At 46.8% G+C, this 12,240-nt stretch overlaps 1 protein-coding gene across 3 annotated transcripts in view; it reads left to right on the plus strand.

Moving 5' to 3' along the window:
- LOC124615406 (cAMP-dependent protein kinase type II regulatory subunit) overlaps positions 1 to 12,240 on the plus strand; it is a 64,183-nt gene that overhangs the window by 27,428 nt on the left and 24,515 nt on the right. For all 3 annotated transcript variants that reach the window (XM_047143256.1, XM_047143258.1, XM_047143257.1), the window contains exons 6-7: positions 3,945 to 4,103; positions 4,183 to 4,285. In XM_047143256.1, coding sequence (XP_046999212.1) covers positions 3,945 to 4,103; positions 4,183 to 4,285 — 262 coding nt within the window. The remainder of the gene's footprint in view (positions 1 to 3,944; positions 4,104 to 4,182; positions 4,286 to 12,240) is intronic.

Raw genomic sequence — 12,240 nt, forward strand, 5'->3', positions numbered from 1 at the left:
GTAAGTGTGACAACACTGCTACTAGACATTGTCGGCACAGGTACTACACATGCCAACAGTGATTCAGTAACGACTGGGGAACATAATCGTGAATGGAATGAACTTGCCGTGCTAATTGAACTATGGGAAGCAGAGCGTCTGAACCAACATAGATACATGCACAGTAATACACTCAGCACATGGCTGGTGAAGGCAGCTAATTACTGAGCACATGGAAACTTGGCACAAGCACAAGGCTAGGTTCAAGTCAGTTGAACTGCAGTGGAACTCTGGCCTGCCACTCACAAGGAATCACCTCTGTCAACGGGTCTGCCAATATGATGTGACCTAGGTCTGCGGCAGTTGAACTTCGCAGGAGCACTGTCCTGGAGCTCTCAAGTAAACATTTCCATCAGCAGGTTAGCCCATATGACATGACATATGAACCCTCTGTGGCAGCTTTCTTAACTACTCCACCATTTTACCCATGTCAGCCCGTCGGGACGTCTACTGGCAGGGGTACTAAACTGAGTATCAAAAAGCTATATGCAAACTCAGAAGAGGTGAATATCGGGCATTATTTATGTACCAAAAATACAAGCATAAGGCCAAAGTCAAAACAAGAACCATGCAAACTCCTGAATAAAATTTATGTAACTCGAGCAGTTTCACCACATTTTGAAAATATTTTTATTGTTATATTTCCAGAGAAAACAAGAGCATATATATGTGAAAATAGCCACACAATTAGTGTAATATCTAATGCTTTAAAAACACTGTGAAGAGCTGACTGAATATGTGTGATATTTTGAGATTGACTGACTCCATCCAGTCCAGGTAATGTTAAATGTAGACAATCAGGAAATAACAGTGTAAGATCCAAAGAAGTGCCTCCACATGCAAGAGTAGCAAAATCCTAGTGATTAACAGCCAAAGCATCCACAACAAAGTGCCAGAGTTGAAGCACTCATAAAAAGCAGTGGAACTCACATAATACTAGGTTCAGAAAGCCGGTTAGACACAAAATTGATAGCAGTGAGATTATTGGGCAAAATTTAAGTGTACATCGAAAGGATGGGCTAAGGAAATAGAGGTGATGTAGTTGTTGCAGTAGACCAGAAACTCAAATCCACTGAGATACAAATAGAAGCTGCATGTGAGATGATTTGGGCAAGACTCAGTATCAAACGTGCACATAAACTTGTAATTGGATCCTTCTATTGACAGTCAGATTCCCCATCCCCCAGATATATTGGAAAACTTTCAGGCTTGCTTCAAAAGAGTGGTTTCCCACGTGGGCAGAATGTGTTATTGCCCACCGCAGTCAGTCATAGCCAGAACGCAGACAGGACACAGCAATCAGGTTGCAGAACGGCACTCATTGAGAGTGAGTCAACTGCTATGCAGAAATGTTATTAAATGACCAGCTGTTACTTTTATTTGTGAACTCTTTGAGGAAACTAAGAAATTGGCTACATTACATTAATAGTAAACTGAAAGAGTATGGTGACATCCGCCATCTTTGCAAGGAGCTATGGCTCTGTGAAGACAGTTGCAGAGCTGTTTTCTTATGTCTTGTGAACAATTCAAAACATTGCTCATGCTCACTGAACCTAAAATTGTGCATCATTTTAGACATCCAAGAATTTTATTAAATTATCCTCCAGAACAATATTGTTTTATTATTCTGTGCAGCTCCAGTAACTGCTTAGGAATTATTATGAAATACACTGCCTGACTAAATGTGAAATATCAAGAAGACATGGTCAGAAGTCAGGGTAACACACACCAAATCAAATAAGTTTTGTTTTCGTACAACATTTCAGCGGGTTTGCTTGCCGCAGTCACAATCAGCCAGCAGACCGCTGTGGGTGTGAGCAGTTGAGGGTAGCTTTTTTGCCCAGGTTAGTACAGCACATATAATGCCCTCTCTGTGTTTGACTGAGCCTTCAGAGAAAACCACAGTTCGCTTTTACATAATTTCCCCTGTAACACCGTAATTGTCAGGGCGAACTTTTAATCATCCATCAATCCATTAGAATTATTACAATTCTGTAAATAATGGCTGTTACAAGACATCCTGCAAAACATTACAAAATGCCTTCTCTGAAAACTACCTGGACTAGATTTTTCAGAATCCCACTTGTGAGGGAAATATATTGAATGTAATGGCAGCAGATAGACCTGACCTCTGAGATGATATCCACATTGATCCTAGTATTAATGACTATGAGGCAGATGTTGCAACAATGATTACAACTAAAACAAGTAGAAAGATTTCTCTCAGTGAGGAACTTGAAACATTTAGCTCAGGGAAGGGGTGTGTAGTACGGAAAAATAGTAGACTATGCACTTATAGAAATGTACATAGTGAAACTGTTCATGATTGGAGGGTCCCCCTATGCTGTACACCAGTCACATAAAGTAACTTCTAAAGAAACTGACTGCTGCATAACATGTTTAAAGCAAAGCATTGGGCTGTATGTAAAGACATGCTGAACAAAACATGTTCGCCTGCCAAGAGGGGAATGTGTAAAACCTTCAGTGACTTATCACAACAGAACATTATTCAAAAATCTGGTCATGTGTAAAGGTATTTAGTGATATTAAAGTTAGTGCCCAGACACTTGTAAACAAGACAGGAAATGAAATTGAGAGTACCAAAGCAAAACCCGAAATGCTCAACTGTGTTCTCAAAAGAAAATCTAGGAGCATTGCCCCATCATATTACTGGGAGTACTACAAAGTTGATTGAAATACATTTTAGTTTCAACGACATTGAGAAACAGCTGAAATGATCAAAATTGAACACAGGTGCAGGGCCCAATGAATCCCTACCAAATTTGCAGCTGAGTTAGTCCCTCTTTTAATCAAAATCTACCATAGATCACTCGAATAAAAAAGCTGTGCCCATTAGTTAGGTTTATGTAGTTCTAAGTCTAGGGGACTGATGATCTCAGATGTTTAGTCCCATAGTGCTTAGAGCCATCAACAGGATAATTGTCTGTGCCTGAAAGCCAGAACCACGCTGCAGTGGTTTGAACTGCATGATTGTGAACTCACATAGATGTCTTGACCACCAGATTCACCTGATGTGAATTTGATGGAACTCGCTTGGATCATTATTGGGCACCATCACAGTATTCACAAATCAGCGGCCATTTATTTACTGAAATTGCATGACTTGTTTATAGACATCTGGTGCCACATACCTTCACAAATATACCAACAATCTGTAGAATCAATGAGATGCAAAAATGGTGCTATATAATGTTATGAAGACGGCCCAATGAGCTGTTAAGCAGTTAGTCATAACATTTTGGCTCATCAGTGTGTTTTGCACGTGCTCGAACCAGTTGGCGCAAGGCCATGGCTGTACAGTCACATATGTTACAGCCCAGCTGCCGGTCTGCCCATGCATCACTTGTTTGCCTACCCCTGCCTACTGCTGCCTACTACAAGCACTCAGCCGACTTTGAGCGAGTGCTCAAACTGGAACAGCCTAGTCTAGCCCATCCCATTCTGCAGTCTGCCCAGAATATCAGCGTGAACTGTCTAGGTGTCTGATGTGTTTCATATTGAAAGAGCGCGGTGTATGAATACAGCCGCGTTCCAAACTCAGTAATAACATTTTTAATAGAAATCTTAACCCAAGACGTGTTGTTTCACTCAAAGACTGTCACAGTCTTCGCATAACTGTAGGAGCATCCTCTTATTATGATACTGATGTCATTTGTGCTATACATGTAGCAGTATCACACACACACACACACACACACACACACACACACACACACACACAAAAAAAAACTGGCTGAGGTATTTGGCATGTGTGTTACTGCATGACCTCCACTGTCTTTCACCCCTGTAAATAGTTGGTAATACAGTACAGTGTTCTGCAATTCAATGAAGAATATTATTATTTTTGAAGTATTTAACTGTGTGAAAAATTATTTCCATTCTAGGCATATGAGCGCATGAACTTGGCAGATGCACTGGTCCCTCGTTCATATACAGATGGTGAACTCATAATAAAGCAAGGTGATCAGGCAGATGGTATGTACTTTGTGGAGGATGGTTCTGTGAAAATTACCATTGTTGGAGACAGTGGGCATGAAGTTGAGGTATGTTATATGAAGACTTTCATGTATTTGCAGTTATGTAAATAAACATGAATGTTTAAAAATAAAAAATAATTTGCAGATTAATCGGATTAACAAAGGAGGATACTTTGGTGAACTGGCACTTGTTACCCATAAACCAAGAGCAGCATCAGCGTACGCTGTTGGTCAGATTAAGTTAGCATGTAAGTACCTTAAATATATCTATTGAATTCATCTCTGTTTGTACCACTTCTTTACTTGTACCACATTGTTATTATTGATGTAAACAGGTTAAAGTTTTAGCTGTTAATTTAATATACTGTATTTACCTGAGTATAAGACGATCCTTATGTTTTCAAGAGACATCTTGAGAATTTTTAAAAAAAATTTATTCTGACTAATCAAAATTATTAACTATTTTATTGATACAAATTATCTGCCTAAAAAGTTAGTATTCTACCTATCCTAAATTTGTGCCAATTATTGCTTTTCTACATTTTGATAATAAAGGAGAAATAAAATAAATGAAAAGAAATGGTGTACAATTTGCAGTCTGCTATATTTCTACACTTTTCACTTATTGAACCATCGCCTGTAGTATTTTTAATTATCATCATCCTAATAGCATAGCTATGAAATTTATATCTTCGTTGTTGCAAATATTTTACTGTTTCTTCCAAATATGTTGCAATTTCTGAGGTTGTGGTTACCATGGAACCTGAGAACACAGCTGTTTTTATCCAAATACATATCGATAGTGCTTCTGTGGTGGTGTGGGGATGTTACAAGGTCTCTTGTTTTCAGACTTACCGTCTGCCTGCTGCTCTCTCATTGGCTGCGTAGAACCTGCTGTCACGTCATTTTAAGCATAACATTGCAGCCGAAAACACCTAAGTACACCACAGGCCCCTATCTAGATTTCTGTCTCCAGCTGAAAAGAATACTGTTGTTCTCAGTCAAACTGGTATCACTGTTCCCCTTCCAGCCTTCCTGTAGTGCTATGCTTGAGTAAGTGCGAAACACAGACTGCAGTATCTTCTTGAGTGCAAGTTATATGTAACAGCAGCAACAATTCATAAATAAAAGATCGCAATCATGATTCATTACAGTTTTCGAACTTTCACGTGTCCTACAGTCTACTGATGTCTGTTGGTACTATCTCCACTAAAGGTCCTGCCACTGTAATTTATTCTCATGCCAACAATACAGTCAGATAATATAATTTATTCTATTTGTTAAACAGTTCATTCAGGATTAATTTTCCTTCTTGTTTCACCTTAATGTCGCCATCATGTTCTAAAGCTGATTAAAAGCTGATCATGTTTGTACCCGGTGCTCTGATACATGAAACTGAATTTCTCACTTGCAACCCAGTTAGCAAATCATTACAGTCTCCCATAATAATAATAATAATAATAATAGAAGTTGATTTGGTTTAGAATCAAGTAATATTTTTGAAAGACAACGTTTTTGATTTTGAATGTTATTTTTACTTAAAAAGGAACATTAATGTTTGTACATGGTATCCATACATGTATGAGAACTTTTACTGAAAACATGTTCAAATACAACAAGAGTGGAGAAGTATATTGTTATAGTGGCTAGTCATAGTTTTTCACACATCCCTTGCACTAGCACTGTGCGAGCCAAATTTTACATGATGGTTCAAGCAACAACGATACTGTATCAAGCTCTTTGGCGTATCGCGAAATCTTGAATCTGTTCGAACGCGAGTATTGTTTGCTCAGCCCTGCTCTTCTGGACCTGCACGTGCCCTCTATAGCCAAAGCTTCATCTGTAAATGTAAGACAACCCCTACATGCTCTATTAAACAATGTAAAAATGGTAACCTAAACATCAATAGTTTAATCTGTGAATATAAGATGAGCCTGTATTTTTTGAATGACGAATTTGGGGAAAAGCCTCATCTTATAATCGAATAAATATCATACATCCACAGATTTAAAAGTTACATAGGTAACTATTTAATATAAGTAAGATATTGAAGAGTCAGGATAGAACTGAATAATGAAACTGATAAATCTTGGCTGGAAGCAGTTCATATTTCACAGTGAAGAGGGTGACTAAATTACAATAAACTCATTACATTTAGTTATATGAATGTGCCTCGATTGGTAATGAATCCACCACCTTCTGTGCGGATGCACAGTTATGTTCGACCTGTGGGAATCTCAAAGCAGTGGACATGGAGGACATAGGAGACTCGATACAGATGACACTGAGTGGGAATGTTGTTCACCCAGGAGGCGTGATTAGATAGTCTATGCAGTTGTGATAAACACTGTGTCTGGGTGGTGCAGTGGCTGACACAACTGTCTAGAAAGCAGGAGGTCCTGGGTTCGAATCCCTGTCTGGCACACCCATTTGCACTCATCGCTGCAGATTCCATACAAAGTCCCGATGCAGTGGATATCTTATAGTCCCCCTGTGGGTCGGGGGTAAGAATAGGCCCGAGGTATTCCTGCCTGTCGTAAGAGGCGACTAAAAGGAGTTTCAACCGTTTCGGCCTTCCATGTGATGGTCCCCCTTGGGGTTTGACCTCCATTTTTCAAAATTCTACAGAAGTACGAGCCTTTTGGGGAAGGACACCTTACGTGGTGTACAACTGGTCCTAAGTGCACTAAGACCTTGGCACTCAGCATTGTACCGGCGTTGTAACCATACCCACTATTCCTCAAATTGGGCCTAAACGCCTGATGGGTTGTCCAAGTTACGCCCATAGTGCGTCCCCATCTGCACCTACGATCATGATGGACTTTCCATGGCACCAGAAATCCAGCACGGTAGCCAGCCCGTTGTGGTGGGGTCGTCATGTACCCTCTAGGTTGTAGCCCCCTGACAACGCAGGGATCGTACTGCCGATACCTGAGCTGCACCCTCCCCACGTCGGCCAAGGAGTAGATGCCCGTCTCCTTGGGGCATCAGGACTCCCGGCAACGGTCATCCTGCCAGGTGGCCCTTGCTGAGGCTGGGTGGCGCCTGTGGGGAGAGCCCCTGGTCAGAGTGGGTGGTATCGGGGCAGACGTTTCGCAGATGAAACGTCAACACGTATCAGTTCGCTCTGCGGCCGAGTCTTTCAAAAGAAAAGGTACCGTTTCTAGTTCTGGTTCTCCTGCCCTTTCCCCCTTGGCCACTCCCTGGGAGGAGGGACAGGTCCGCCGGCTTGGGGCGAAGTACTTTCCCTGCTATTTGGTCTGTTCTCGAACCGATGGGGGGGACGTTCGCCACCTCCAAGCCCATGTTCTTTGTTCAGCACATTGAGGACATCTTCGGGGAAATCGAGGCTCTCAGCAAGATGCGTTCAGGGTCCGTTCTTATAAAGACCACCTCCGCCACACAGTCGGCGGCGCCCAGGCATGCGACCGCCTAGGGGACATCCCAGTGTCCATTGTCCCGCATCTGGCACTAAATAGGACGCAGGGGGTTATTTTTCATCGTGACCTCCTGCTACAATCTGATGAGGAGCTCAGGGCCAACCTGGAGCGCCGAGGCGTGCATTTCGTCCGGCGAGTCCAGCGTGGCCCCAAAGACCGTCGCATCGACACCGGGGCCTTTATCCTCGCCTTCGAGGGGGACGTTCTCCCGGAGAAGGTAAAGGTGATGTGCTACCGGTGCGACATGCGACCTTACGTCCCGCCTCCTATGCGCTGTTTTCGGTGTTTGCGCTTTGGGCACATGTCGTCACGGTGTGAGGCTGAGCCCCTTTGTGGCGATTGTGGACGTCCTCTTCGTGAGGAACATACATGCACCCCACCACCTCAGTGCATTAATTGTCCTGGCATCCACTCGCCTAGATCCTCAGACTGCCCCGCATATCAGAAGGAGAAGAAGATACAAGAACTCAAAACTTTGGATCGGCTCTCTTATTCTGAGGCCAGGAAGAAGTATGACCGCCTCCATCCCGTGCCGTTGACCACTTCGTTTGCCTCAGTTGTGTCCACTCCTTCCGCGGTATCCTCACCCCTATCCTGTCCCCCCTCCGCCTCCTCCGCCCATCAGGGGGCTCTGCCTCCGCCTCCCAAATCCCTCCCTTCCAAATCCTCCTCCCCCGTGGCCTCCACCCCCTCTGCCCCAGGGGCCACCCTTCCTCCTCCCCCTCTCCCCCCCGCCACCTGAGAAGCGATCCTCTTCTCAGGCATCCATCGGGGAAACGTTCCGGACCCCAGCTTCCGAGGTCCGGCGTTCCAAAATGGACCCCGCACGTGAGGACCTTCTTCGGGTCCAGCCCACCATCCCTGTGCCTCCTCGGCCTTCCAAGAAGGCCTCCAAGAAGAAGTCTCTATTCCCCTCTCCACCCCGGCGCGTTTCGTCTGACGCTCCATCTGTGAGTCGCTGCTCCCGGCCGTCCTCAGTTTCGCCGGGACGCTCTGCTGCCAGGCACTCAGCTGGCCTCTCGTCGGCAAATGATGCTGCCCCTCCTACACAACCAGGGACAGCGGCCGCAGCTGGCAACGACTCGATGGAACCGGATCCGCCTCCCGCCGGTTGTAGCGTTGTTCCCTCGCAACCTGGCCCTCCGCGGCCGTCGAGGTGACCAGCTCTTCCCCCGTCTCGTTCCCCCAACTTTTTGACTTGCGATGGCCTTGTTACATTGGAACATAAGAGGTATTCGATCTAATCGGGAGGAATTACATCTGCTCCTCCGCCTACACTGTCCGCTCGTCCTTGGTCTCCAGGAAACCAAGTTGCGCCTGACTGACCGTATTGCCTTTACCCACTATACCTCGGAGCGGTATGACCTCACCCCTGTGGACGGTATCCCAGCTCATGGTGGGGTCACGTTGCTCGTTCGGGACGATGTCTATTACCATCCCATCCCATTGACCACCCCACTCCAAGCAATAGCTGTCCGTATTACTCTTTCTGCTTTTACTTTTTCAGTTTGTACCATCTACACTCCACCGTCATCTGCTGTTAGTCGGGCTGACATGATGCACCTGATCGTTCAGCTTCCCCCACCGTTTTTATTGTTTGGCGACTTCAATCCCCATCATCCTCTTTGGGGCTCTCCTGCATCCTGTCAAAGAGGCTCACTCTTGGTGGATCTCTTCAACCATCTCAATCTTGTCTGCCTCAATACCGGCGCCCCGACTTTCCTCTCGGACTCTACTCGTACCTACTCCCACTTGGACCTCTCAATCTGTTCTACCACTCTTGCCCGTCGGTTCGAGTGGTATGTCCTTTCTGACACCTATTCGAGCGACCATTTCCCCTGTGTCGTTCGTCTCCTGCACCACACCCCATCCCCACGTCCTTCGCGCTGGAACATACTGAAAGCTGACTGGGGACTTTACTCCTCCCTGGTGACCTTTCTGGACCACGATTTTCTCAGTTGTGACAGTCAGGTCGAATACCTCACGGCTGTTATCATCAATGCTGCCAAACGTTCCATTCCTCGTACGAATACCTCACGGCTGTTATCATCAATGCTGCCAAACGTTCCATTCCTCGTACTACCTCTTCTTCACGTCGCGTTTCCGTCCCCTGGTGGAACAAGGCTTGTAGGGACGCCATCCGTGCTCGACGACGTGCTTTACGCACCTTTCGCCGCCATCCTACATTGGCGAATTGTATTGAATACAAACGACTCCGAGCGCAATGCCGTAGAGTCATCAAAGACAGCAAAAAAGCTTGTTGGGCCTCTATCACCAGCTCCTTTAACAGTTTTACTCCCTCTTCCGTCGTTTGGGGTGGCCTGCGCCGGCTGTCGGGCATCGAGGCCCACTCCTCGGTACCTGGCCTGACCTCAGGTAGTGAGGTCCTTGTTGATCCTGTGGCTGTCTCCAACGCCTTTGGCCGCTTTTTCGCGGAGGTTTCAAGCTCCGCCCATTACCACCCTGCCTTCCTTCCCAGGAAAGAGGCAGAAGAGGCTCGGCGACCTTCCTTCCACTCGCTGAATCTGGAAACTTATAATGCCCCCTTTACTACGCGGGAACTCGAACGTGCGCTTGCATTGTCCCGGTCCTCTGCTCCGGGGCCAGATGCCATTCACGTTCAGATGCTGGCACACCTTTCTCCGGCGGGCAAAAGCTTCCTTCTTCGTACCTACAATCTCGTCTGGACCAAAGGTCAGGTCCCCATGCGTTGGCGTGACGCCGTCGTTGTTCCTATACCCAAACCCGGGAAGGATAGACACCTTCCCTCTAGTTACCGCCCCATTTCTCGTACAAGCTGTGTCTGTAAGGTGATGGAGCGCATGGTTAATGCTCGGTTAGTCTGGATTCTTGAATCTCGACGACTACTTACTAATGTCCAATGCGGCTTTCGTCGCTGCCGCTCCGCTGTTGACCACCTTGTGACCTTGTCGACATTCATCATGAACAACTTTTTGCGAAGGCGCTAAACGGTAGCCGTGTTCTTCGACTTGGAGAACGCTTGTGATACCTGTTGGAGAGGAGGTATCCTCTGCACTATGCACAGGTGAGGCCTACGCGGTCGCCTGCCCCTTTTTATTGATTCCTTTTTAACGGATCAAAAGCTTAGGGTACGTGTGGGTTCCGTATTGTCCGACGTCTTCCTCCAGGAGAACGGAGTGCCTCAGGGCTCCGTCTTGAGCGTAGCCCTTTTTGCCATCGCGATCAATCCAATTATGGATTGTATTCCACCTAATGTCTCAGGCTCTCTCTTTGTCGATGACTTCGCGATCTACTGCAGTGCCCAGAGAACATGCCTCCTGGAGCGCTGCCTTCAGCATTGTCTAGACAGCCTCTACTCATGGAGCGTGGCAAATGGCTTCCGGTTCTCTGAAGAGAAGACGATTTGTATCAACTTTTGGCAATATAAAGCGTTCCTTCCGCCATCCTTACATCTCGGTCTCGTTCTTCTCCCATTCGTGGAAACAACTAAGTTTCTAGGGCTCACGTTGGACAGGAAACTGTGTTGGTCTCCACATGTTTCTTATTTGGCGGCCCGTTGTACACGTTCCCTTAATGTCCTCAGAGTTCTTAGCGGTTCATCTTGGGGAGCGGATCGCACTGTCCTGCTTCGCTTGTATCGGTCCATTGTCCGATCAAAGCTGGATTATGGGAGCTTCGTCTACTTGTCCGCTCGGCCATCCCTCTTACGCCGGCTCAACTCCATCCACCATCGGGGGATACGTCTTGCGACCGGAGCCTTCTACACTAGTCCTGTCGAGAGTCTTTATGCTGAAACTGCCGAATTACCATTGACCTACCGGCGCGACATACTGCTGTGTCGGTATGCCTGCCGGCTGTTGTCTATGCCCGACCACCCCTCTTACCAGTCCTTCTTCGCCGATTCTCTCGACCGTCAGTACGGGTTGAATGTGTCTGCCCTGCTGCCTCCCGGAGTCCGCTTCCGTCGCCTGCTTCGACAATTGGATTTTGCCCTCCCTACCACCTTCAGAGAGGGTGAGAGCCCGACACCACCTTGGCTCCAGGCTCCGGTTCATATTTATCTCGACCTCAGCTCACTCCCGAAGGAGGGTACTCCGGCTGCAGTGTATTGCTCACGGTTTGTCGAACTTCGTGCTCGACTTGCCGGTCACACCTTTATTTACACCGATGGCTCCAAAAGTGACGATGGTGTCGGCTGTGCCCTTGTCGTCGGGGCCGCCACCTTTAAATACCGGCTCCTCGACCAATGTTCAAGCTTTACGGCCGAGCTTTTTGCTCTCCATCAGGCCGTTCAGTATGCCCGCCGCCACCGCCATTCATCGTATGTACTCTGCTCTGACTCACTCAGTGCTCTTCAGAGTCTTGGAGCTCCCTATCCGGTCCATCCCTTGATTCAACGGATACAGCAGTCCCTCCATTCTTTCGCTGATAATGGTTCTCCTGTCAGCTTTCTGTGGGTTCCTGGACATGTAGGAGTGCCTGGGAATGAGGCTGCGGATGCTGCAGCCAAGGCTGCAGTCCTCCTGCCTCGGCCAGCCTCCCATTGTGTCCCGTCATCTGACGTTCGTGGGGATGTATGTAAGAGGCTTGTGTCGTTGTGGTGGGATGCTTGGTCATCCCTCCAAGGAAACAAGCTCCGGGCAGTAAAACCGCTCCCAACTGCTTGGACAACCTCCTCCCGACCATCTCGGCGAGAGGAGGTCCTTCTGACCAGGTTGCGGATTGGGCATTGCTGGTTTAGCCACCGCTACCTGCTCTCCGGTGACCCAGCCCCGCAGTGC

This window comes from Schistocerca americana, chromosome 5 (assembly GCF_021461395.2).
Source record: "Schistocerca americana isolate TAMUIC-IGC-003095 chromosome 5, iqSchAmer2.1, whole genome shotgun sequence".
NCBI lineage: Eukaryota > Metazoa > Arthropoda > Insecta > Orthoptera > Acrididae > Schistocerca > Schistocerca americana.